General features: G+C 39.5%; 1 protein-coding gene across 1 annotated transcript; it reads right to left on the bottom strand.

Annotated features, from left to right (window-relative positions):
* Positions 1-20,036: 20,036 nt before the first annotated feature.
* LOC143624647 (uncharacterized) lies at positions 20,037-20,534 on the bottom strand. Its single transcript, XM_077095225.1, has one exon. The coding sequence runs from the start codon at positions 20,532-20,534 to the stop codon at positions 20,037-20,039; it is 498 nt and encodes a 165-aa protein (XP_076951340.1).
* Positions 20,535-26,168: the final 5,634 nt, after the last annotated feature.

The following is a 26,168-nucleotide window of genomic DNA, read 5'->3' as shown; positions in this document are numbered from 1 at the left end:
TCATCGATTTTCTCATTAAATTCATATTTTGTTACTTAACTAGTATTATCACCATAAATGGTTCGTTTTTGTAATCCCTATATAAATAACTCTTAATCACCTGCCAAAAACTTTACACTAAGGATCCTAAGGAAGCCTCCTCCAGCCGTCATATCCTCTGCCTCTCATAATACTTCTCGGTTTTTGCTATTTTGTTGAAGACACACTCATAAACGGTTGACTTTGCATACATGTGGACCTTTGACTCATCATATCTCTTGATCTTTCACTTTTCGGGTAAGTTGTAAACTGAGTTATTGTACATTCTCTAGTCAATAGCCTTCAATCGATTTCTGAGATTGAAGGGTGTTGACTGGTCAATTTCTTTAAAACCCGTTAAAGGGCAAAACAGTCAACATGTTTGACTTTACGTTTTCTCATACTTGTGATCGGATTCAACGTTCGGTCCAGAATACTTTTATTCTCGTAATGAAATTCTAAGGCTTCCAACCAAAACCCGAATTCCGAATTGCTGTTCGGATTCTGCTCAGACTCGACTCGTTTAAATATTAAAATTGACATAACTTGAGTTCTACTCATTCGTTTGGATTGATTCCAGCGACATTAAGTTCGTTTTTATTTATAGTTTCATATCTCTAAGTTTCAAGTTCTGGTCGATTACATCGTTTGGCGCGTTAACGGACGATTGCTTATTATATTCTTAATTATTATTATACTTGCCTATTAATTAAGGTGAGTTTTGTCATTCCTCTATTTTACTTATTTTCGAACGTTTTGGGGACCCATGTGTACTAAAATATTATATATATATATATATATATATATATATATATATATATCTTAAGCTAACAAACGTGATATGGTGTGTGATTAATCGAACATACTTGCTATTTGAATACTTGTTTACTTAATGCATTTGGAGAGGTCCAACGCATGCTCATTATAGTATGATCACACGACCGTCATGTTTAAACCGACGCCCGATTCACTTGGCAATGGTATCTTGACACTTTACTTGCTCATGGATTGGTTATATTTACCGCAATTATTTACGTTTTGCTATCTTTTATATTATATTATAACTTTGCAAAACTGGTGACACTCTCATTCAACATATTGTTGACAAATTTATTTATTTTATACGCATATGCAGGTTATTGCTTGAATTGAAGGCTTGAAATTATGGACACCTAGTCGAGACCCTAGGATTATTTAAGGACAATTTAATTGAGTTTTATTTTGGGATTATTATTATTATTATTATTTTGGATTATTTGTTATTTATGGATGATGCGTGTTTTAATGAACTAAATTAATTAATAGATATTACCACATTTATTTATGATAGTTACCTTGAGCTATGAACAATCATGCTCACGCCCTGGCATTTCCGCCTTAGGTTGGGGTGTGATATTCTCCTTTCAAATCCGTTTCCATTTTTGAAAGATCTTAACTTGGGATCATAATGATCAAATCACTTCATGCCAGCATTATTTTGACTCAAGACAGGTTGATAGCAGGTATTTTGTACTTAGCTTGATTTTCATTGCTTTTGTGATATGATTACTGTTCAACTTTTGCATAGGAATTGAAAGGACCCCACTCTCGGTTTAAGATGTACCATATCTCTTCTTAAGGCTAATTTAGCTTTTTCCAAGTCACCCCAAACTGACTTCAACCCCCTGATGAATGGTCAAAAACTTTTGATACTTGAACAGAATTTTCTTTGGAATTATTTTATAAATACAAACTTTAAGGTTGAACGTTGGACTTACATGCCACGCAATACGGACTTACATGCCTTCCATTCAAGGTGTTTAGGACTTATTTTGATGGCCCACCTTTGTAGTTCTAGGTAAAGCCCTTAAAGTTTGTTTGATAAACTTTTGGACTAGTTTTGAACTTTAATCAACTTTTGGTTGATATATAATCATTTAAGCACTTAACTATTCATATTATTCATAGAAGATGTGTCATTTTGGGTTGACAAAACACCAACAGGCTTGTTTATAACTGTATAATTACCTTTTGGCCTATCATTCGGAGAGATGTATCTAGAAACAAATTTGAATCTTCAAGTGTATATACACACACAAAAGAGAAATAGTAAGAAAGAACTTGTGGAGGTGGTAATGAATTAAAAATAAAGAGCAAGTTATATGGTAACAAAACACAATTGTTGAAATCATGTAATTATATGGCAATATATCACATGGTTATTAAATTGCAATCTTGAAATTATGGTGCACTTATATGGCAGCAACTCACGTGGTTTTTTAAAGTGGATTTTTGAAATTTGGGCCATTTAATTAGGTATATATATCGGCATCGCCCTCTAAGCAGTTAATGAGAAATTATATCGGATATCGGTCAAGGACCGATATTTGAGATATCGGTTATCACAGTGAGATATCGGTTATCAAAGTGAGATATCGATAATTTTAATATCTTGTAAAATTCATATATATAGCAATTTAACACTAATAATTAAGTATAGTCTCCTACCATTAACAAATTAACCAATTGCAAGTTGCAAAACACTAACAATAGTAGCAAGTAAGAATTGATTAACACTTAAAACAATAACATTGAACACTAAAAGGTGATAATTAAGACTTAAAACACTGATATCAGGAATATCGGTGATATATCGATCAAATATTAGTTCAATATCGGTCAAATATCGGTCAATATCGTTGATATTATCAGTACATGTAAGTCCCACGATGGATCTTTCAATGTGATATCAGTATACTTGAAGATTAGGCGGAAACTAATCTCAAGCCGATTCTATACAAAGCACAATATCTCACGTAGAACCAAATAGAAGAACACAATAAAGAGACTTCAAAACACACGTATATTATACGTCGGGTGCTTAAGCCCTTAATCACTTACACGGTTGAGTTGCAAAGGACGAACAACCCTAAACTGTTAACTTATGTTCTATATATATTCTACCAACTAAGCCCAACACTACCCAAAAGCCCACCGAGATCAATAGATCTCGGCTTACAATCAAAAGCCCAAAACAGTCCAAAACTAGAACCGAAAACTACAAGCATAAACCAAAAATACAACCTAACATTCTCCCCCTTGTTTATTTCTTGATCACAAATGTTTCAGCCGTAGACATTCGACGTGCTTCTATACCTTCATTTAGACCTTTCGGCGTATATACTGTGGCTTCTAAATAGACACTTGGAAGTTGAGTGTCTTATTTAGTGCCTTTATTCCGATAATGTTAAACCTGGCTAGTAATCCAGCACAGGTCATGCTACCCCCCATTAGAAGTAGATGAACATGACCTCTGTTATTATGAACAGCAGCAAGTATTAGGCTTGATTGACTTAGAAAAGTCAAACACGATGTATCTTTGGTAGAACCAACAAATCCTCGATCAAAGTTTGACCGAGAATGCTTCAAAACATCTTCAAAATGAAGATCTCTCTGATTGATCAAAAGAATCTGGTCAGTCCATACCGAGAACCTCAGAGCACTATTCATCATCATCATCACACCACCAATCACCATTGATGACCAAACCTGTAACTACAATCAATGACTAAACCGATAATCAGTAACTTCAATAGAAAACAAACAAATCTTCCGAATGATGAATCAAGTAAATCCAATGATCACCAAAAACCCTTCAATCATATTAGATTTCTTTACCTTTCAAAGAAGTCTACTTGAAAGTACAAGGAGACAAGAATAGATGTATGGCGGCGAGTAGATGAAGGATTTGATGGTTATAATGAGAGAAGATTTTGGAAGATAATAGAAGTTGTGAGTTTCAAGAATGATCAATAAATGGTAATGAGTGCCTTTTAAGCTACTTGGTCACATCAAACTTGGCCGAAAACATTTACTGACCGAGAACATATGGCTGAGAACCATTTACTGAAAGCCGAGAACTCACAAAGACTGAGTTTGCTGGGCCAATATGATCTGGCAGAGAACTAGAAAATCTATTGGACCAATCTAACCATCCCGAGAACCAAAACACCAGTTGAACCAAAACACAGACCCACTTATTTAGAAAAATAACCCCGATCAAAAATGGATTTCTTGAAGGCACTTGTTTTAATATGAGTAAATATGAGGTAAAAACAAAAATTAAAATAAAAAAAAAATAAAATAAAGTAAATAACCTTCAGGAAATTAGCATATATTTGGGATCAAATTTCAGCAATTTGAAAATAACCGGCCTTTCTAAGAAAAGATCCGCACATGAGATCATATTGATTATGATACTTTCACAATGATTTATTTTCAGCATTATTACGACATAGTGAAAAGGTTAATGGCAGGTAATTAGAAATTAGCATGACTTTCATCGCGCCAGTGATATGCTTAGGTTCAATTAGGCATAAAACTTATATGAACATCACTTATGGACCTCTGATGCCCCCTACCTCTTCTCAAAGCTTATTTGGCTTTCCCCAAATCACCCTAATTTGAATCCAACCCCCTAATTCTTGATCAAAAGAATTTCTTTATTTACAAAAAAAAAATTAAGCTTTACGGTTAAATGTTGGACTTACATGCCTTACATTCAGGGAGTTTAGGACTTATTTGTATGCCCCACCCCTGTAGTTCCCTGGTGTCCCTTTAAGCTTTTAAAATAAAATTACTTTATAGTAGTTTACACTTATATATACATAAATTTATATATTTTTTTTGCGATCAAGACACTAACGGGCTCGTGTGTGACTGGGTAATTACTTTTCTGCCTATCATTCGGAGAGATGTATCTAGGGACATGCCGACATCTTCAAAATGAGTCTCCACAATAAGTTTAGCAGATTTAGTTTATATCACTTTAAACTTTACTTAGCATGGAAAGCTACCATACACATCAATGACTAATCAAAAGCCTTTTTAGCTTAATAACTTCACATGTTAGGCACACATAATCAATTTATCTATCATTTCTCAAAGGTTGGATCAATTTTCATTTGAAAACATTTTTAAGCGTCTAGTAAGCATTTGCTGAATAGTAATATCACTTCCCAGATTATAATCCTGAAAGAAAAATTTTAATTCAATCACCCCAGTCTCCATCAGTTTTCAGGTAAATGGCTATCCCATGTGTCTACAAGTAGACGATAGGACCAAACATATAGGAGTATATATCCCTCAAACCTAGGTGTTCGACATAATTTTCAGTGAAGGAATCAAAATAGATTTTTTGAGTTAAGTTTCCCCGGTCACTTTTAGTTCTAAGGTTAATGGCTATCCCGTGATTCAAGAGTTGATTACGGGACCAAACATATGAGATACGTCAGTTGAACTTGAGTAACCAACGCAATTTTAAGCAACAAAACAAAGCATATATTTTTTTTAGATTAAGCACGCACACACACTCTTTTTGTATTTTTGTGTTTTTCTCCCCCTAAATTTGTACAAACTTAACCTCAAAAAATATTCATGTACAAATTTAACCTAAAAGTCTTCAAAAAGTAACATCTTAAGAAACCCTACAAGCACATTGAATCTGGCTGTTCCTACCGGTTTCGTAAATAGGCCCGCCACATTATTATCAGTGTGGACCTGTTCAAGATGAATTAGCTTCCGGTCGTAACAGTCACGAAAATGAATTTTAATATCTATGTGCTTGGTTTTAGAATGTTGGACCGGGTTTTTAACAGTGGCAATCGCAGCGTTGTTATCACAAAAAATAGGAGTATCAAGAAAGTCCAAACCGTAGTCCAGCAATTGATGTTGCATCCATATGACCTGAGAACAGCAGGCAGAAGCAGCAACATATTCAGCTGCAGCAGTACTTGTGGACACCGTTTATTGTTTCTTGCATTGCCACAAAATAAGCCGATCCCCCAAAAATTGACACCCCGCAGACGTCGATTTCCTGTCAATGTCATCACCTCCATAATTGCTGTCAGAAAAAACATAAAGATTAAATTCTGAATTCTTGGGATACCAAAGACCAAGTTTTGGTTGCCCCTTCAGATATCTAAAAACTCATTTAACAGTAATTAGATGAGAGAGTTTAGGATTAGCTTGGAAAAGAGCACACTAACACATTGCAAAAATAATGTCAGGGCGACTGACAGTAAGATATATTAGGGACCCGATCATCGATCGATAGTATGTTTGATCTATGGGTTTCCCATCAGGATCTGAAGAAAGAAAAGGTCTTTCGGCCATAGGAGTCGCCGCACTTTTGGAGTCCTGAAACTCAAACTTTTCCAACATATCCTCGACGTATTTCCCTTGATGTAGCAGAATGCCTGTTGAGATTTGACGAACCTGCAAACCCAGAAACATTGTCATCCCCCCAAGTGAGCTAATCTCAAACCTTTTCTTCATCACCTCCTCAAACTCAGAACAGAGAGCTGTGCTTGTAGAACCGAAGATGATGTCGTCCACATAAATCTGAACCAGGATCAGATCCTTTCCAATGATCTTTATGAACAGTGTCTGATCGATGGTTCCACGTTTATACCCGTGCTCCAGAAGATGTGCTGTCAACATCGCATACCAGGCTCGAGGAGCCTGATGAAGACCATATAGAGCCTTGTCCAGCTTGTAGACATGTGACGGACGTATTGGATCCACAAAACCCGGTGGCTGATCCACATAGATTTCTTCCTTGACCTCCCCGCATAAAAATGCTGTCTACATCCATCTGATAGACTGTGAAGCCCATGTACGACGCATATGCCAAGAAGATTCGAATGGACTCAAGACGAGCCACCGGAGCATACACTTCAGTATAATCCAGACCCTTAACTTGCTTAAACCCACGAACCACAAGCCTTGCCTTGTTTCTAACAATAACCCAGTGTCATTCTGTTTGTTTCGATAGACCCATCTGGTGTCGAGTGACTTCTTCCCTTCAGGTAGCTCGACCAACTTCCACACCTTCAGTTTTTCAAACTGATTGAGTTCCTCGTGCATGGATTCAACCCAGCTTGGTTCTTGCAGAGCCATGTCAATCGATTTGGGCTCAATTTGAGAAATGAAGCAAGAATATTGACAATTGTTGATCGTTCCAGTCTGACTTCTGGTTGAGACGCCAGCTTCAAGGGGACCAATGATACTGTCAATTGGGTGATCTCGTTGAATTCTTGAAGGAACATAATGATCAGGAACAGAGTAATTTGCTGGCAAATTAGTTGGGTCTTAGAGAACCTCAGTGAGAGGGTTTCTCCATCCTGATGCAGCGGTGCTATGTGAGTACGAAGTACTGGTGATGTACTCGTTTGGAATGACATCGGGGAATAGAGTGCTACCAAAAATCTGTCGAATGGCACTCTCCCCCTCAACCGGTAAAATCTCTTCAGTAGAAGGTTCTTGTGGCGACACTGTATCAATCACGTTTTCTTCCAAATTTTCTGATGACGGCTGAGTGGTTTCTGAGGGTTCAGACGGTTCCACACTCAACATAGGAAACTCTTGAACATTGGAGGAAGAATCCTCTTCATGATCGACCACAGTAGTATTTCCTTCTCTTGAGTCATTTAAATCAGTCACCGAAAACAAATTGAATGGCCTGAAGAGCTTGTCGTAGTCAAATAACCAGTCAGGCCCGACGCGGGCATCTGTTTCATTTTCTTCTAACTAACGCACATCATACGACTCGACAATTTGTTTTGATGCCTTGTTATAGACTCTATAGGCGGTCCGACCGCCATACCCAACAAAGTAACAATCATCAGCTTTGGCTTCAAACTTGGGAGTTGATTCAAGATTCAACAAAGTACACGGACACCCAAAAGCTCGAAAGTGTGCGACGGTGGCCTTGTGACCATAAACTATTTCATAGGGAGTTTTCATTTGAGATTTGTTGATCAACACCCGATTTTGCCCCTAACAGGCGGTGTTGATCGCTTCAGCCCAGAAGAAGATTAGTAACTTTGAATCACATAACATTGTTCTAGCTGCCTCGATCAAAGTGCGATTTCGTCTTTCAACGACACCATTTTGCTGAGGAGTACGAGCGGAACTGTACTGACGAAGAATTCCCTTTTCGGCACAAAAATAGTTCAGTGTGGAGTTCTTGAATTCCGTGCCATTGTCACAACGAATTCCCTTGAGCTTCAAGTTCAATTTATTTTCCATAAGCATTACGAACTTTTTGATCAAGTCAGCCGCCTCACCCTTATTTGATAAGAAGAATACCCAATTGAAGTGGGAGTAGTCATCGGTGATGACCAGACAGTGATTACTACGGGATAGACTCAAGACATGAACGGGACCGAATAGATCCATGTGAAGCAACCGAAAGACACTGGAAAAGGTGTTTATCGGTTTTGGCTTGTGTGATTTCCGATGATGCTTGCCTAACGCAGAAGCCACACACTTCTTTTTAGTCACAAAGTCTTTAACAGGTAACCCTCGCACAATGTTGTTCTTCGCAAGACGGTTCAGGTTTTTCACATTTGCATGGCCGAGACGACGATGCCACAACATGGCATTATGTTCCGACACTTTAGAGAACAGGCATGTAATTTCGTCAGGAATGTTCTTGTTCATATCAATCAAGTAGGCATTATCATTCCTCTGTTATGACAATACCAGGCTTTAGAATTAAGCATTCCTTTTGGTGAAATGAGTGGAAAATCCCTTATTACAAATCTGCGATACACTGAGCAGACTGTGTTTTAACTCTGGAACATAGTTGACGTTTTTGAACTTCAGAACCTCATTACTCACGGTACCCTTTTGAGTAATATTTCCTTTCTCTCCTCCCGCAGAAAGAAACATATCCGCCGTTAAAGATTTGTGTAACGCCCGTTAATTCCGGTTTCAAGAATTAAAGATTGTAGAGTATGTATAATTCTCGGGATTTATCCGACGTTTCTCAGAAGCCTTTACGTCCTCCCGGTACGTCTAATCACCTAACATTTCTTCCAAGTTGCATTATTATTAAATTCCGGGGGCTAGAATGAAAATTTTTTATAATATAACCTAATAAACAAAAACTAAACCCTAGTAGCAGCTGCAGCTGCGATCGGCCAAGAAGACCAGCCCCCCCTTCATTGCTTCGACTTTTTGATCGATTCCAAGCTCCTAGAAGTAGTTCACGGTATGTACTACAATCCCCAACACTCTTTTTGTTCACCCCTAATCGTTTTGATGCTCAATTTTGCCGAAACTTTTCGTTGGACAGATTTTTGGCCAAGGTGTAATTGACCCACTTCCCGTGGATAAAAATTAGAGTTTCCGGTGTAGAAAGATTCCCAGGTATGGCATTTGCGTCATATTAAAATTTCATAGCCATTGGAGGTGTTCAGGTCGGCCAATCAATTTTAGTTCGAAAACTAGGGTTTACCGGGTGTAGGATTGACAAGTGTTGAGTTTGATGCGTTAATTGATCGTATGACCAACCGAATCAGTTTGTACAGCCCTAGGGGGGGTTTAAGGGCCGTGGAAAAATTAATTTTTTGATGCTCGGGGCTGTTTTGGTTGGTGCTTCGTCAATCGAGTCGGCGGTGAGCGAATTTTCGTTTAAATGTTAAATTGAGAGTTGTAAAAAGGAACCGTCAACCCTATCAACTCGGGTGACATAATCATGATGAATGAAAAGATTAAAATGGAATTTGGTCCATTTGGGGCTGATTCATTTAACAAATGGTTTTAAGGTTTATTACGCGCGTATTCGACTCGATTCGATTACCCTTGGGCCAAGTTGTTGGGCCTTGGGCCAAGTGTTGGGCCTTGGGCTAAAGTGTTGGGCTTGAACAGCCCATTAGGCAAGAGTGTTCTTACGGTCTAGTTTAGTAACGCGTTTTGTATAATTTACAGGCCGTTGCTTGTGATTGTGCACTTAGGGATTTCCTAGCTCGTTGCAGGTGTTCGATTGATTTCAGGTGAGTTTATTATTCCCCCTTTTTAACTCTTTTTAAATTTTGGGCTAGCATGCACACCTAAGTGTTTTCTTACTTGATGAAATGTTTTAAATGATTTTATATAGGCTTGCTAGTATATGGTAGGCCTTGGGATGTTAAATATATATATATATATATACACATTATTGCTTGGCCTAAATTTGGCGATGTTGTAGTCGTTTCGACTACTGATGTTGCGTATGCCTACTTTGTGTTTGCATGCGTTGATGTTACGTGTTTGGGTTGTACGTTTGCTCAACCCTGATGTTATACGTGGATGTTATATATATATATTGTTATATATATAGGGATGTACTTGAAAGGATGTTTATATATACATTTTGTATATGTATGTATGAGAATGTTTAGTTTCGGTAATGATGATTTAATGGATGCACTCTTTTATTTTTAAACTTTTGGTATGACTATCATAATTGTTACTACTGATATTATTTACTTAAAACTTGAACTCACTCAGCTCAAGCTGACTTTGTGTGCATGTTAGTGTGAGTTTCAGGTTAGGAAGATGATGCCTTATCGCTTGGACGTGCACGAAGCTACTTGGACGTTGAAGGGCATACGTGGATGGAAGAATGTAATTTGAACAATTTTATTTTAAATGGTTTTATGAATTATATTTAAAATTGGTTTTGGGCAAAATTCCTGGGTTTTAGGGAACTTACTTCACTATTTATGTTTTCCGCTGTATATACACTCTGAGATGTTTGTTTTAATGAAAGAAACCGCTTTCAAGTTTTAATTATTTTAATAAGTATTTTGTGTGAATACCAACTGTGGGGCTCCCAGGGTTCGGGGCCTTACAAGTTGGTATCATAGCCATGGATCGAGGGATCCGAGCATCCCCGAATGCTTGGACTCGAACTGTAAGAAAAGAGACCAGTATGCCCACCGCGAGTAGCTGCACGCCAAGAGGTAACTTTAAATTATTAGTCATTCCTTTAAATTTAAAAGTTTCCAGTATGTGATTAACTGTCTAAGTGTTAGAGAGAAGGCTAACGAGGTTGGGGGCAGGGGGTGCTTAGGATGGGCGGGTAAAGTAAACGACTAATTACAGTTGATCAACGTCATTAGCAGTTTACCCTTACCTTACATGTTCTAAATGCCACATGTACTTAATCGTGTTAAAATTCTGTCTTTGTAGGGATAAGTCATGGTTAATACTCGAGCAGCTAAGAGAGGTGGTCCTAGTGTTCGCGGCCGTGGCCGTAAACCATGTGCCGAAGCCGAGAGTGAGATTCCTACTCCCCAACAGGAAACCTCGATTCATGAGGAGGGGGATAACCCCGCCTTAGATCCTACTATGCGCGCGGCTATCGCGGATGAGGTATACTAGGTGCTCCATAGCGCCATACCTGAGATCGTTGCTGAGGCCGTTAGGGCCATGGAGGAGTCGCTGGTTGGTAAAGGTTCGGATAAGGGAAGGAAGAGTAAGGAGGTGCGGGTAGAAGAGGAAGAGGAAGTGTATGTGCCGAGTGGGGATGAAGATGAGGTGCGGACTATTAGTGTATCTACTCGGGGTTGCTCGTATGGTGACTTTAAGAAGTGTGACCCCTTCTTTCGATGGTACTAAAGATGCATTGGCAGCACATCAATGGGTGAGAGAGATGGAGGCCGTTCTGAGGGTTAGTAAGTGCAAGGGGGATGACATGGTGACTTATGCTACTGCCTCGTTTCGTTCCGAGGCACTATGTTGGTGGGATAACTTAGCACAAGCTATGGGTGATCGTTCGATTAGGAGGATGACGTGGGATGAGTTGAAGAAATTGGTTCTCGATCAGTTTTGTTCTCCGCATGAATTGGATAAGATAGAACAGGAATTCTCGACCTTAGAGGCCGGTACTATGTCGCATCAGGAGTATACCACCAAGTTTAACAAGATGGCTCGTTTATGTCCCGATTTGCTTACTCCCGAAGCCAAGAGGATTAAGAAGTACGTGGAGGGGCTTCCGGTGGATGTTCGTAGGGGTGTGTTGACTACCGACATGAACTCTTTTCACTCGGTGGTCACTCTAGCAGGTACGCTGTATGATCAGAGGGAGAAGTTACCGCCGACCGAGAATAGGAAGGCATGGAACTCAAATTCGTACGGTAAGCGGCCTGGGGGAAGCAATTTTAATTCGTCTGAAAAAAGGGTAAAGACTGAGACTTCTGAGTTTAAAAAGGATGCGACGTTCGGTAATTGCAAGAGGTGCGGGAAGCCGCACAAGGGGGAATGTAGGAGTGGGTTTGGCACTTGTTTTCGTTGTGGTAAGGTAGGACACCCCCATTTCGAGTGTCCGACATTGACCTGTTTCCGCTGTAAGGGTTCGGGTCACTTGGCATCAAACTGTCCTTCCAGTAAGGCGGGGGGGGGGGGGGGTGTCCGGGCAGGGGACTTCCTCGAGGGGGAAGATGGATGAGAAGCCGAAGGCCAGAGCGAGGGCCTTCAACATCTCCAAGAAGGAAGCAAAGGAGGATGCGGATGTCGTTTCAGGTACTTTTCCTTATTTAGCTTTCATCCCACCGTATAGTTTCTTATTCCTTTGAAATCGTATGTGTTGATCGTGTAGCTAAGCAGTAGTATAATATTGTCCTAGGTACCTTTCTACTTGATGAATTACAAGCGTCAGTTTTATTTGATTCAGGCGCCATTAGAAGTTTTGTGTCTACCGCTTTCTATTCGTCGTTGAATAAATCACCCGAGCGCGTAGTCGATGTGTTTGAGGTTGAGGTCGCCGTAGGAAAATCCGTGTCCGTGTCTAGGGCTATTCAGGGTTGTTCCATCGATTTGTCTGGGTATAAATTTCCGGTGCGGTTGTATTTGATGCCGCCTGGCTGTTTCGATGTGGTGCTCGGGATGGATTGGCTCGCAAGTGTTGATACTCAAATCATTTGTGGTCAGAAACTTGTTCGTCTGTGGGCCACGGATGGGACCCAAATCACTGTCTTCGGTGATCGGAGTGGTGCGACGCCACATATCATTTCTATGCTTAAAGCAGGGAGATTGATGCAGCGGGGTTGCGGGGCGTATCTGGCGTATGCTATAAATATGAAAACCGAGGTGGCTACCATCGGTGATGTTCCTATTGTTCGGGATTTTCTGGATGTATTTCCAGATGATTTGTCAGATGTCCCGCCGGACCGCGAGGTCGAATTCCAGATAGACCTTGTGCCGGGCATAAAACCCGTTGCGTGGGCTCCTTATCGTCTAGCACCGAATGAAATGAAAGAACTTATGGCTCAGTTGGAAGACTTGCTTGATAAGGGCTTTATTTGACTGAGCATCTCACCTTGGGGTGCCCCGGTCCTGTTCGTTAAAAAGAAGGACGGTAGCTTGCGGATGTGCATTGACTACCGTGAATTAAACTAGCTCACTGTTAAAAATCGGTACCCTCTTCCAAGGATCGACGATTTATTTGATCAGCTCCAAGGAGCTAGTTGGTTCTCGAAGATCGACCTTTGGTCTGGGTATCATCAGTTGAAGATTCGGGAGGAATATATTCCTAAGACTGCCTTTCGCACTCATTATGGGCATTATGAATTTCTCGTGATGTCTTTCGGTTTGACCAACGCACCGGCTGCGTTCATGGATCTTATGAACCGGGTGTGTAGGCCAATGCTTGATCGTTCGGTTATTGTGTTCATCGACGACATTCTTGTGTACTCTAAAAGTGAATCCGATCACGCCGGTCATCTTAGGGAAGTGTTGGAGGCTCTGCGGAACAACAAACTGTATGTGAAATTTTCTAAGTGTTCCTTCTGGTTGCGTGAGGTTCAATTCTTGGGTCATGTTATTAACCCGAGTGGTATTCTGGTTGACCCTGCAAAGGTGGAAGCCATGAATGAATGGGAGTCTCCTAAGTCTCTATCTGAAATCCGTAGTTTTCTGGGTTTGGCGGGGTATTACCGCCGCTTTATTCCCGATTTTTCGAAAATTGCTTCTTCATTGACCAGGTTGACTAAGAAGAGTGTTAAGTTCGTTTGGGGTACGGAACAGGAGGAGGCTTTTCTCGAGTTGAAGAACAGATTGACGCATGCCCCGATTTTAGCTCTACCCGATGGCACCGACGATCTGGTGGTTTATTCTGACGCCTCTTATTAGGGGCTTGGTTGTGTTTTGATGAAGCGAGGCCGAGTCATCGCTTATGCCTCACGGCAGTTGAAGCCTCATGAGGCGAATTATCCTACACACGATTTAGAGATGGCGGCGGTTGTGTTTGCGCTTAAGTTGTGGAGGCATTATTTGTACGGTGTTCCTTGCGTTATTTATACCTATCATAAGAGCTTAAAGTATTTCTTCGAGCAAAAGGAACTAAATATGCGACAACGTCGATGGTTGGAGTTGATTAAGGACTACGATCTGGAGATCATGTACCATCCGGGTAAGGCTAACGTGGTGGCTGACGCGTTAAGCCGGAAGGAGAGACCAAAACCTATTCGTGTGAAATCCTACCAGCTTATTCTCAAACCCGACATTTTGAAACAAATAGCCAGCGTTCAGGATGAAGCTTTGCAGGTGGAATGGATTATGTCAGAGCGTATTTGGGGTCAGGAAAAGTTGTTGGAAGACGTCGGTGATGGGGTGAAGTATAAAGATGGGCGTTTATGGGTACCGAGGTATGGAGATTTCAGAGGTAAGATTTTAGATGAGGCGCATAAGTCGCGCTATTCCATTCATCCGGGCGTGACCAAGATGTACCAATACCTGAAAAAGAATTATTGGTGGCCTGCGATGAAGTTTGAGGTGGCTCAGTATGTAAGTAAGTGTTTGACATGCCTGCAAGTTAAGGCCGAACATCAGAAGCCGTTTGGGAAACTTCAGCCGTTGGAAGTACCTGAGTGGAAATGGGAGCATCTTACCATGGATTTCGTGACTAAACTGCTTCGTACTCCTAGGGGTGATTATGACACCATTTGGGTAATCATGGATAGACTGACCAAGAGCGCTCACTTCTTGCCGATTCGAGAGACTTTTAATTTTGAGCAGATGGCCGATGTGTTTATTCGTGAGATCGTCTCTAGGCACGGGGTTCCGGTATCTATTGTTTCGGATAGGGATACGCGTTTCACCTCCAGGTTTTGGAAAAGGTTTCACGAGGAGATGGGCACCAAACTCCTCATCAGTACTGCTTATCACCCGCAGACGGATGGTCAGTCCGAGAGGACCATTCAGACTCTCGAGGATATGTTGCGGGCTTGTGTTATCGACTTTGGTGGTAGTTGGGACCGTCACATACCGCTGGTAGAGTTCTCGTATAATAACAGTCATCATGCCACGATTGGGATGCCACCGTTTGAGATGTTGTATGGTAGGAGGTGTAGGACTCCAGTCTGTTGGGGTTCCATTAGTCAGAAGCAGTTGGGTAGTTTGGAGGTGGTCGAGGCTACGACTGAGAAACTCGACAAGATTAAAGCATTTATGAAGGCCGCCAAGGATCGTCAGAAGTCTTATGCAGATAAAAGGCGAAGGCCAATTGTGTTTGAGGCGGGGGTCGGGTTATGTTAAAAGTTTCTCCCTGGAAGGGCATTATTCGTTTTCGTAAGAGGGGGAAGCTCAGTCCGAGGTTTATTGGCCCGTTTCGTATATTGGCCCGAGTCGGTGATGTAGCATATAGGCTGGAATTTCCTGAGGAGCTCGCGGGGATTCATCCTACTTTTCACGTGTCCTATCTGAGGAAATGCCTAGCGGATGAAGAGGCCTATGTGCCTCTCGATGATATTGAACTCGATAGTAAGCTGAACTACGTTGAGCAACCGTTTGCTATTCTTGATCGTCAGGAGAGGCGTTTGAGGAATAAAGTGGTTATACAGGTGAAGATGCAGCGGAAACACCGTAGGGGTTCAGAGGCCACTTGGGAGTCTGAAGACGAGATGATGAAGCATTATCCGCAGTTGTTCCTGTCGCATCGGGATTCGGGGACGAATCCCATTGTAAGGGGGGTGGACTTGTAACGCCCGTTAATTTCGGTTTCAAGAATTAAAGATTGTAGAGTATTTATAATTCCCGGGATTTATCCGACGTTTCTCAGAAGCCTTTACGTCCTCCTGGTACGTCTAATCACTTAACATTTCTTCCAAGTTGCATTATTATTAAATTCCGGGGGCTAGAATGAAGATGTTTTATAATATAACCTAATAAAAAAAAAACTAAACCCTAGTAGCAGCTGCAGCTGCGATCGGCCAAGAAGACCAGCCCCCCCTTCATTGCTTTGACTTTTTGATCGATTTCAAGCTCCTAGAAGTAGTTCAAGGTATGTACTACAATCCCCAGCACTCTTTTTGTTCACCCCTAATCGTTTTGATGCTCAATTTTGCCGAAACTTTTTTGTTGGATAGATTTTCGGCCAAGGTGTAATTGACCCACTTCCCGTGGATAAAAATTAGAGTTTCCGGTATAGAAAGATTCCCAGGTATATCATATTAAAATTTCGTAGCCATTGGAGGTGTTTAGGTTGGTCAATCAATTTTAGTGCGAAAACTAGGGTTTATCGGGTGTAGGATTGACAATTGTTGAGTTTGATGCGTTAATTGATCGTATGACCACCGAATCAGTTTGTACAACCCTAGGGGGGTTTAAGGGCCGTGGAAAAATTAATTTTTTGATGCTCGGGGCTGTTTTGGTTGGTGCTTCGTCAATCGAGTCGGCGGTGCGCGAATTTTCGTTTAAATGTTAAATTGAGAGTTGTAAAAAGGAACCGTCAACCCTATCAACTCGGGTGACATAATCATGATGAATGAAAAGATTAAAATGGAATTTGGTCCATTTGGGGCTGATTCGTTTAACAAATGGTTTTAAGGTTTATTACGCGCGTATTCGACTCGATTTGATTACCCTTGGGCCAAGTTGTTGGGCCTTGGGCCAAGTGTTGGGCCAAGTTGTTGGGCCTTGGGCTAAAGTGTTGGGCTTGAACGACCCATTAGGCAAGAGTGTTCTTACGGTCTAGTTTAGTAACGCGTTGTGTATAATTTACAGGCCGTTGCTTGTGATTGTGCACTTAGGGATTTCCTAGCTCGTTGCAGGTGTTCGATTGATTTCAGGTGAGTTCATGATGCCCCCTTTTAACTCTTTTTAAATTTTGGGCTAGCATGCACACCTAAGTGTTTTTTTACTTGATGAAATGTTTTAAACGATTTTATATAGGCTTGCTAGTATATGGTAGGCCTTGGGATGTTAAATATATATATATATATATACACATTATTGCTTGGCCTATATTTGGCGATGTTGTAGTCGTTTCGACTACTGATGTTGCGTATGCCTACTTTGTGTTTGCATGCGTTGATGTTACGTGTTTGGGTTGTACGTTTGCTCGACCCTGATGTTATACGTGGATGCTATATATATATTGTTATATATATAGGGATGTACTTGAAAGGATGTTTATATATACATTTTGTATATGTATGTATGAGAATGTTTAGTTTCGGTAATGATGATTTAATGGACGCACTCTTTTATTTTTAAACTTTTGGTATGACTATCATAATTGTTACTACTGATATTATTTACTTAAAACTTGAACTCACTCAGCTCAAGCTGACTTTGTGTGCATGTTAGTGTGAGTTTCAGGTTAGGAAGAGGATGCCTTATCGCTTGGACGTGCACGAAGCTACTTGGACGTTGAAGGGAATACGTGGATGGAAGAATGTAATTTGAACAATTTTATTTTAAATGGTTTTATGAATTATATTTAAAATTGGTTTTGGGCAAAATTCCTGGGTTTTAGGGAACTTACTTCACTATTTATGTTTTCCGCTGAATATACACTCTGAGATATTTGTTTTAATGAAAGAAACCGCTTTCAAGTTTTAATTATTTTAATAAGTATTTTGTGTGAATACCAACTGTGGGGCTCCCGGGGTTCGGGGCCTTACAATTTGAATGTCACTCAGCTGAGATATGTCTCCCGTCATGTGCCTGAAACAGCCACTATCAACAAACCATGGTCTGATAATATTCTTCCATAGCTGTTCCTACACAATGTGCGAGATATGTTAGTTTTGGGTACCCAGTCCATAGTAGTTCTAGGTAAGCCTGACTTAGTTAGACGTGTTACGGGCTGCCATGTCATATCATCATTGTTATTAAACAAGGAATTATGCGATGATATGGACTTTGTTACCGGGGACTTTGGCAACCACATGTATTTTGGCTTTAAAACTTTTTGATTTATACAGGAGGTTGACTTGGTCTTTGGTCTGCGGATAGAAGACACGTTTGACTTTACCCTATTTAATTTTCTCGGCTCTTACACCCCCTTTATTCTAGGAACCGAGACCATGTTTTCTTTCCGCCCTTGGGTTGCACTAGGCTTGGTCTGATGAAAACTTGACCTATCAGCCTTGACTCTTCTCCCATTGCCTTCAGAGTGCCTTGTCTCATAATGCCTTGAATTATTTGAATGACAACATTTGTAGGCATTATGAGACATGGTTCTCTGATTGCGTCTATAATAAGGAATGTACGGGAGACGAGAACAATTTCTTGCAATGTGACCGGGAATGCTACAGTTGAAATAAGTTTGTTTTTTAACATAAAAATCATTGTGGCCGATTCCCGGTCTTGCTCTGTTGTGTGAGCTTGTTTTTCCATTTCTGGATTTATCATTAGGAACTTCACAAGATCCTTTTTCCTTCACAAACTTAGGTGACAAATATTTATTTTTGTTTTTAAGTTCACCACTTTTATTTAAGGACAGATCACTGCCTTCTGAAGTTCTAGAAAAAGAAACCAAACGATTGTCTTTGCTCTTGAAAACAGAGCCCACACACACATTAGTAGCATTGTTATTCAAAACAGACAAAACATGCAAATTTAAAGAAACAGACGAGTCAACGGGTGATTCATCATCTTCCTTAGTCCGGTCCTCAATTATGACTTCATCTACACACGAACTAGACACATTAGAATCGTCCATCCCTGAGGTTGATTCAGTTGTCGAATCTGTATCAACCTTACCAGTTGCAGTTGGCTTACCATACTGCATACTTTTCTCCTTTTCTTCCTCTTCCTTGGTAAGAGGAAGACTTGTGTAGTTATTATTATACGGGAGTGGTACCATGTTATAGCCTAGACCTACACCTTTATGTTCTTTCCGTTTTAACTGTTTCTCTATCATTGACTCAACAACAGCACTAGAGACATCAAATTTTCTAAAATTGAATTCAGTATTATCAAATTTATTTGTCAATTTTACTACTCCAGTTTAGATGCTTCTATCTCGGCAGTTAGTTTAGCTATTTTATTTTTAGCATCTTGATGGTGACAACACTTTATGCTAAAATCTGATTGAAGTTTAGAGAAATCTTGTTTTTGTGCCTCTAGTTTATCACTTAATGCTTTATCTAGTTTCTTTAGTGTTGAGTTTTCATATTTAGTATTTTCAATTTCTCTCATTAGATTGCTATTATGTATTTTGTACAGGCCTACCTTATCAATGCACGATTGAGAACAGAGTACAGAACTTACCTTAGTTTATTTTTATACTTTTGGTATGACTATCATAATTGTTACTACTGATATTATTTACTTAAAACTTGAACTCACTCAGCTCAAGCTGACTTTGTGTGCATGTTAGTGTGAGTTTCAGGTTAGGAGGAGGATGCCTTACCGCTTGGACGTGCACGAAGCTACTTGGACGGTGAAGGGCATACATGGATGGAAGATTTCAATATTTAACATTTCTTTTTAAAAAGTTTAATCAAATACGTTTAAATTGGATTTGGTCATAATTCCCGGGTTTTGGAAACTTATTTTATTAATTATGGTTTTCCGCTGAATTATACTCTGAATTGGTTGTTTTAAGTATTTTTATGGGTATTATGGATGAGTACCAACCGTAGGACTCCCAGGATTCGGGGTCTTACACAGGATTGTATCTGATCTAGCTCAGCAACTACCACGGGTTGCACCAAGTCTCTAGCAAGAAAAACTATGTTCTTTGAATCTCCGTTGAAATAATGGGAATTTGAGTGTGAGAATGACTTGAGGTGGCCATAGAGGCTTGTGATTTCGGTGCAGTAGTTTGTTGCGTAAAGAAAGCAGGAGTAGCTGGTGTAGAATGAGGAATGGATTGACTTTGTAAAGATCTAAACATGGAGAAGGTCTGTTGAGGCTACTGTGGTTGAACTGGCTGACTCTTGAATAGCGAGAAGTTTTCTTGAGAGACCAGTGCATTATTAGCCAGAGAGACCAGTGTTGTAAGTGCTAGCATGATTAATGGCACGTTGCTTGTCATCCATGTCACAAGCCTTGATAATTGCCATAACCTCCGACAGAGTCAATTTGGACAGATCCTTGGTCTTCTTAATGACAGCCACATTCCAGTCCCAGCTCTGAGGCAGTGAGTTAACCAGCTTGTTGTTGATCTCGGCAGATGTGAGATTTATATTTGCAGACCTAATCTCCATGATTAACGAGATGAACCGGTGAAGCTGTTTCTCCAAGGATTCTCCTAGCACATGATTGAACATGTTAAATTGTTGTCTTAGGAGATCTTGCCTACTTCTCCTCATGTCCTTGTTTCCCTCAAATATCTCAATAAGGGCCTCCCAGAGGGCTTTGGTAGACGTCAATTCTCTAAAACCCAGGGCAATTTCAGGAGAAAGAGCCATAGTCAAAGTGGCCAAAGCAATCTCATCCAGCTTGACTGCATCATAATCAGTATCTGAATACATGGCCACTGGCTTTTCTTCCACTTCTTCAGACCCATCCCTTTGATAGGTAATGACTAGGGGACCTCTAACTATGCTCCTTCATAATTTTGCATCTTTCACCTTCAAGTATTTCTCAAATCTAAATTTCCATTCAGCAAAATCTTCATATTTCAATAGTCTGGGTACATGAGTGGTTGTCCCCATGATGGAATCAAGATCTTGATGAAGAGTGGCATTTGAGGACATAATAGCATCTGATTGATCCATAACGTTCTTAACCGAAAACTTGATGTAATGGCCGAAAACTACAAAATTCTTCTAAGAACTCAGAAAATTGACAGAGAACGAAGAAATCTGCCCGAGAACGACGAATTGAACCCGAGAACTACAAATTCAGCCAGAGAACTTGAGAATTCCCCTGAAAACCTTGAATACAGACCGTGAACCTTGAGAGTTTCCCGAAGAACACGAAGAATAGCCTTCTTCAATCTCCAGAAATCTTCAACTGGACAATACCCCGTAAATCAATAGAATCCTTGATATCACCAATAACCGAGCCTAGATATTCTAAACCGATATTCTGACTTACATATCGCCGAAGGACCGATAAACGATATATCAATGATATATCGGTGATATATCGGTGATATCGACTGCATACACTAGAACAAATGATTAATTAATCACTTCGCATCAATCTTGATTTTAAGACCTTAGTTTTTTAGTATTAAAACATCGAAACCGATTTCATTAAACACATCGACCGCCACTTAAGCTCATAAGATGGTCTAATTAGTTGGCCCTTAAAGCCTAAACGTGTTAATTATTTTAAACTAGCTTTTAGACGCGGCAGAGATGTTAAGCTTAGTAATTTCATTTACTAACATAATCTTGATGTACTGTGGATCATATTGCAGAGTCTTTAAAATTTCAATCTTGTTCTCCAACTCCGTTTTCTTTTCTTCTCTTACTTCTTTGGCTTCTCTGCCCTTCTTATCCACCATGTAGTCAAAATCAACATCATCTAATTCTTTTATTGCTTCAAAATTCATTCCAAACTTCAGTACTTAGCTTAATTTTCATTGCTTTTGTGATATTAATAATGTTCAACTTTTGCATAGGAATTGAAAGGACCCCACTCTGGGTTTAAGATGTACCATATCTCTTCTCAAGGCTTATTTAGCTTTTTCCAAGTCACCCCAAACTGAATTCAACCCCTTGATGAATGGTAAAAAAGTTTTGATATTTGAACAGAATTTTCTTTGAAATTATTTTATAAATACAAACTTTAAGGTTGAACGTTTGACTTACATGCCATGCAATACAGACTTACATGCCTTCCATTCAAGGTGTTTAGGACTTATTTTGATGGCCCATGTAAGACCCCGAATCCCGGGAATCCTACAGTTGGTAATCACGTCCACAAATTCACAAAAATTTAAAACCAAACGATTCGTTTTATTTAAAACAAGTTCAGAGTAAATAACAGCGGGAAAAGTGTAAGTATTTAGAAATCCCAAATACGGGTACAACTGTCCAAAAATCAAATATAAATAAAATATCTGTTTTATTTGAAATCCTCGACCAGAAATGCCTTCAACCTCCCGAGTAGCATCCAGCACGTCCAAGCGGTAGCATCCACTTCTTAACCTGAAAGTCAATCTAACATACACACAAAGTCAGCTTGAGCTGAGTGAGTTCAAGTTTTCGTAAACGACATTCATTAAAAATTTAAATTCCATGAGTATGGAATGTAGGGGAAAATCATGAGTCCATAAAATCATAAATAGCTTTTCTTAACCAAATCATAAGTAAATAAAACATTAAACATCTTTTCACGCAGCACGGGCCTCCTCACCCCGGGTCTTCCCAGAGTAATATATTTGACCCGGCCGCGGTTTAACAAAACCGTTAAAATCATGCAACACGAGCCTCCTCACCCCGGGCCATCCACAAGTAATATATTTTACTCGGTCACAGTTTAATAAAACAAAATCATGCAACACGAGCCTCCTCACCCCGGGTCATCCCCAAGTAATCTATTTGACTCGGTCGTGGTTTATCAAAACCGTTAAAATCATGCAACACGAGCCTCCTCACCCCGGGCCATCTACAAGTAATATATTTTACTCGGTCACAGTTTAATAAAACAAAATCACGCAACACGAGCCTCCTCACCCCAGGTCATCCCCAAGTAATATATTTGACTCGGTCGCGGTTTAACATACCAAACACGTGATACGGGCCTCCTCACCCCGGATCTTCCCCAAGTAATATATTTGACCCGACCATGGTTTATAGAACGGCGGGCCTCCTCACCTCGGGTCTTCCCCAAGTAATATATTTGACCCGCCGGGTCATAAACATGCAACACGGGCCTCCTCACCCCGGGTCCTCCCCGAGTAATATATTTGACCCAGTCACAGTTTACCATCACATACACACATACAAACATCTAATTCAAACATCCAAGCAACAATATCACCACATACAATCCATAAATAATGGATAATCTAAGTATTCAATACTAAGCCTAATAGCAACCTCGAGGCTTAGAGCCCAAGTAATATGCATAACCTTAAGGGATATATGACCCTATAACGAGTCTAAAATATCCTAATGCATAAAATATAATTTACACATGTCTTCTTAAAGGCACAACCACAAATAAGATCATACAATACCAACCCAATAGTTTAAAGGAATAAAATCGGTTAAAATCATAATAAGGTGTGTATGCTAGCCCAAAACGGAAAAAGGTTAAAAAGGGGCATCATGAACTCACCTGAAACGAGCCACACAAACACCAAAGAGTTTGAGAACTTCAAAGCCAATCCACAGTTTACAAGCCTGTCGGATTGCACACAAAGATTACTAACTAAACGTACCGACTCGTTTATCCTACGAGACATTCCGACTTGATTTGATTGACCTAAAGCCTTGACATTACCAAATTCAATTACATCAGCCCCCGAGGCCATGTATTTACCAAAACCACCCTTAGTTAATCCCGGGGACAAAGGGTTCCCAATTTACCCCCGAAAGTTGTTGACTTTATCGAAAACGCGCGTTAACGGGTTGTTTATGCACTTAGATACCGACTCAGCCCCGTGTGGACCAAATTTAGTAAAATCACAGTCAGCAAGTCCACACGACGCTACACGAGTTGAATGGGTCGGTAATTCGCAAACACGATGCACAAATTACCAATAAACGCGAATTTGCGCCGTACCGACCCGTTCAAGTAATCGACAACCAATTCACCCCAAATACTCAAAAAATCAGTTTTTCACAGCCAACATATCATGTTGAGTCTAGAACATTCGAATTGGTTGTCAATTCCCTCAAACAACGCGTTAACCACAACAACTCACAAACTAGTCAACCGAATCCTAGTTTTCAAACTATTAACAATTGGCCAACCTAACCAATTCCAATGACCATGAAATTTTAGTATGTTGTAAGTGACATACCTAGAAAGTTTGTGGTGAAAAACCTTAGCCGAAACAGCCCCGAAACGATCAAAATTGAACATCCACCAGTTAAGCCTAAAATGAACTTATCGATCAATAACAAGTAAAACATGCGGATTTTAGCATGCGAAGATGCATTTATTACATAAGATAACCTTTGAAATAAATTATTAAATTTTTACCAGACTTTAATAAATTTCTTAGGTTTATAAAAATATTTTTATTATATTTTTATAGTGGACACAAAAATCATAAAAATTCCTCCAACACAGAAAGGTATGTGCAGCTATTTCAGTGCGCAACAAAATGGTTTTATTTTTATAAAAATCATTACCCAGCCAAATTAAACGATTCCAATTGGTTTTGGTTCTTAACTTAAAATATTAACTTCCAGAAGTGGAACCAACCAATTTAGACTTGTCGAAAAAGGGTTATGATGTCGGGAAGACAGACCAGAATCCGTCATCCCGCATCAGCTTTGACACTCGATCTTGTAAAATCATAAAAAGTATTCAAATCTCGTCCAAAAATTACGTATTATACCTTTCTTGAAACTAGACTCAAAGTAGAACATAATAGACACAAGAATCGATCACAAACAATATATTTTCATCGAGTTATAGACCGAGCAATAAACGAGTACGAATTTGTCAGAAATTGATAAAATCAAAACTCAACCCTAACGTGTTCATCAAAGGGTTTAATGGTGAAAAAGAGTTATATTATAATAGAACCGACCTTGGATTAGACTCGGGATGGCTGGACATGGCCGGAGCTGCACGAAAATCGAGGTGGTGATGGCTGCAAGGTTGCGATCGGTTAGCTAAGGGAGGAAGAAACTAGTTAGGGTTTTGTTATAATAATGTTATGCTTAGGACCTTTTAACTTGTAAAACGTGATGTCTTGGGCCAAAGGTTAGATAACAAGGCTTTCGGGAATAGTTAGGAGGTCCCTTAAGGACGCCAACTCGGTCACGGTTAACAATACAAAATCTACAAGGCTTGATTCTTCTTTAACGAAAATTACAAAATTTAATGGGCGTTACAGCCCACCTCTGTAGTTCTAGGTAAAGCCCTTAAAGTTTGTTTGATAAACTTTTGGACTAGATTTGAACTTTAACCAACTTTTGGTTGATATATAATCATTTAAGCACTAACTGTTCATATTATTCATAAAAGATGTTTCAATTTGGGTTGACCAAACACCAACACGCTTGTTTATAACTGAATAATTACCTTTTGGCCTATCATTCGGAGAGATGTATCTAGAAACAAACTTGAATCTTCAAGTGTATATCCACATCAAACTTAGCATGTATATTAGGTTTGTATTACTTAAGGTTTTACACACCGTGGAAAGCTACCATACATATCAATGACTGGTCTTAAAGCCTTTTTAGCCTATCAAATCCATGAGTTAGTTGAGTTAACCAATTTTCCATGATTTCCCATATATGTTGGATTTATTTTCCATTTAAAACATTTTAAGCTTCTATAAACCTTTGAACTGAATAATATTATCATTTCTCTTATGCCATCACCAAAAACTTTGTGATTTTTCTCAAAAACTTGTGATCTGTTTGAAAATTTTGATAGTCCCTCTTTTCTTCATATTTCAAACCAGACTTTTGTGTCCATGAAAAAACTTCTTTTGAAAAATATTCATTTTAGCACAAATGCACACAAACAAATTTAACTTTTCACACAAGTACATTCACTTTAAGTGAATGCTTAGCCACTTAATCACATAGAACAGAATCATGTAACATATGTTCATTTCAAAACATTGACTCATAGTTTTTCAAAACCAAGCAGACACTATCATTAATCAATCAAACAGTCAAAGTCACACACGCAACACAACTTCAAAATCAGCACACAATCTCATCACATACTTCAAATCATTTAGCAAGAAAACAAGCAAAGTAGTCAGTTCAGCATACAATTCCACACATTCAATCACATTTAAACCTATTTTAAATAGTCATTTAGGCATATAACTCAAATTATTAATCAGACTTCATCAGAATTTATCATTCCTAAGGACTTTAATAGAAAGTTGAATATTGTTTAAAGCCTAAACGTGCTAATTATTTTAATCTGCAAGTATGAAATTATAGACATGTGTACAGGTATAATACGAGTTAATTATTATTTTGTGTGTGAGTGTGTGTGTGTTTTTA

The sequence above is a fragment of the Bidens hawaiensis genome, unplaced genomic scaffold (assembly GCF_021521415.1).
Source record: "Bidens hawaiensis isolate Kalapana, Puna unplaced genomic scaffold, B.hawaiensis_p1.1 tig00003902_1, whole genome shotgun sequence".
Taxonomy (NCBI): Eukaryota; Viridiplantae; Streptophyta; class Magnoliopsida; order Asterales; family Asteraceae; genus Bidens; species Bidens hawaiensis.
Note: the sequence above shows the minus strand (reverse complement) of the source record. Positions and strands in the feature narration are given on the sequence as shown.

Excerpts from the sequence above, each read along its gene's own strand:
- LOC143624647 (XM_077095225.1), bottom strand. The coding sequence starts at position 20,534 with ATGTATTCAGATACTGATTATGATGCAGTCAAGCTGGATGAGATTGCT.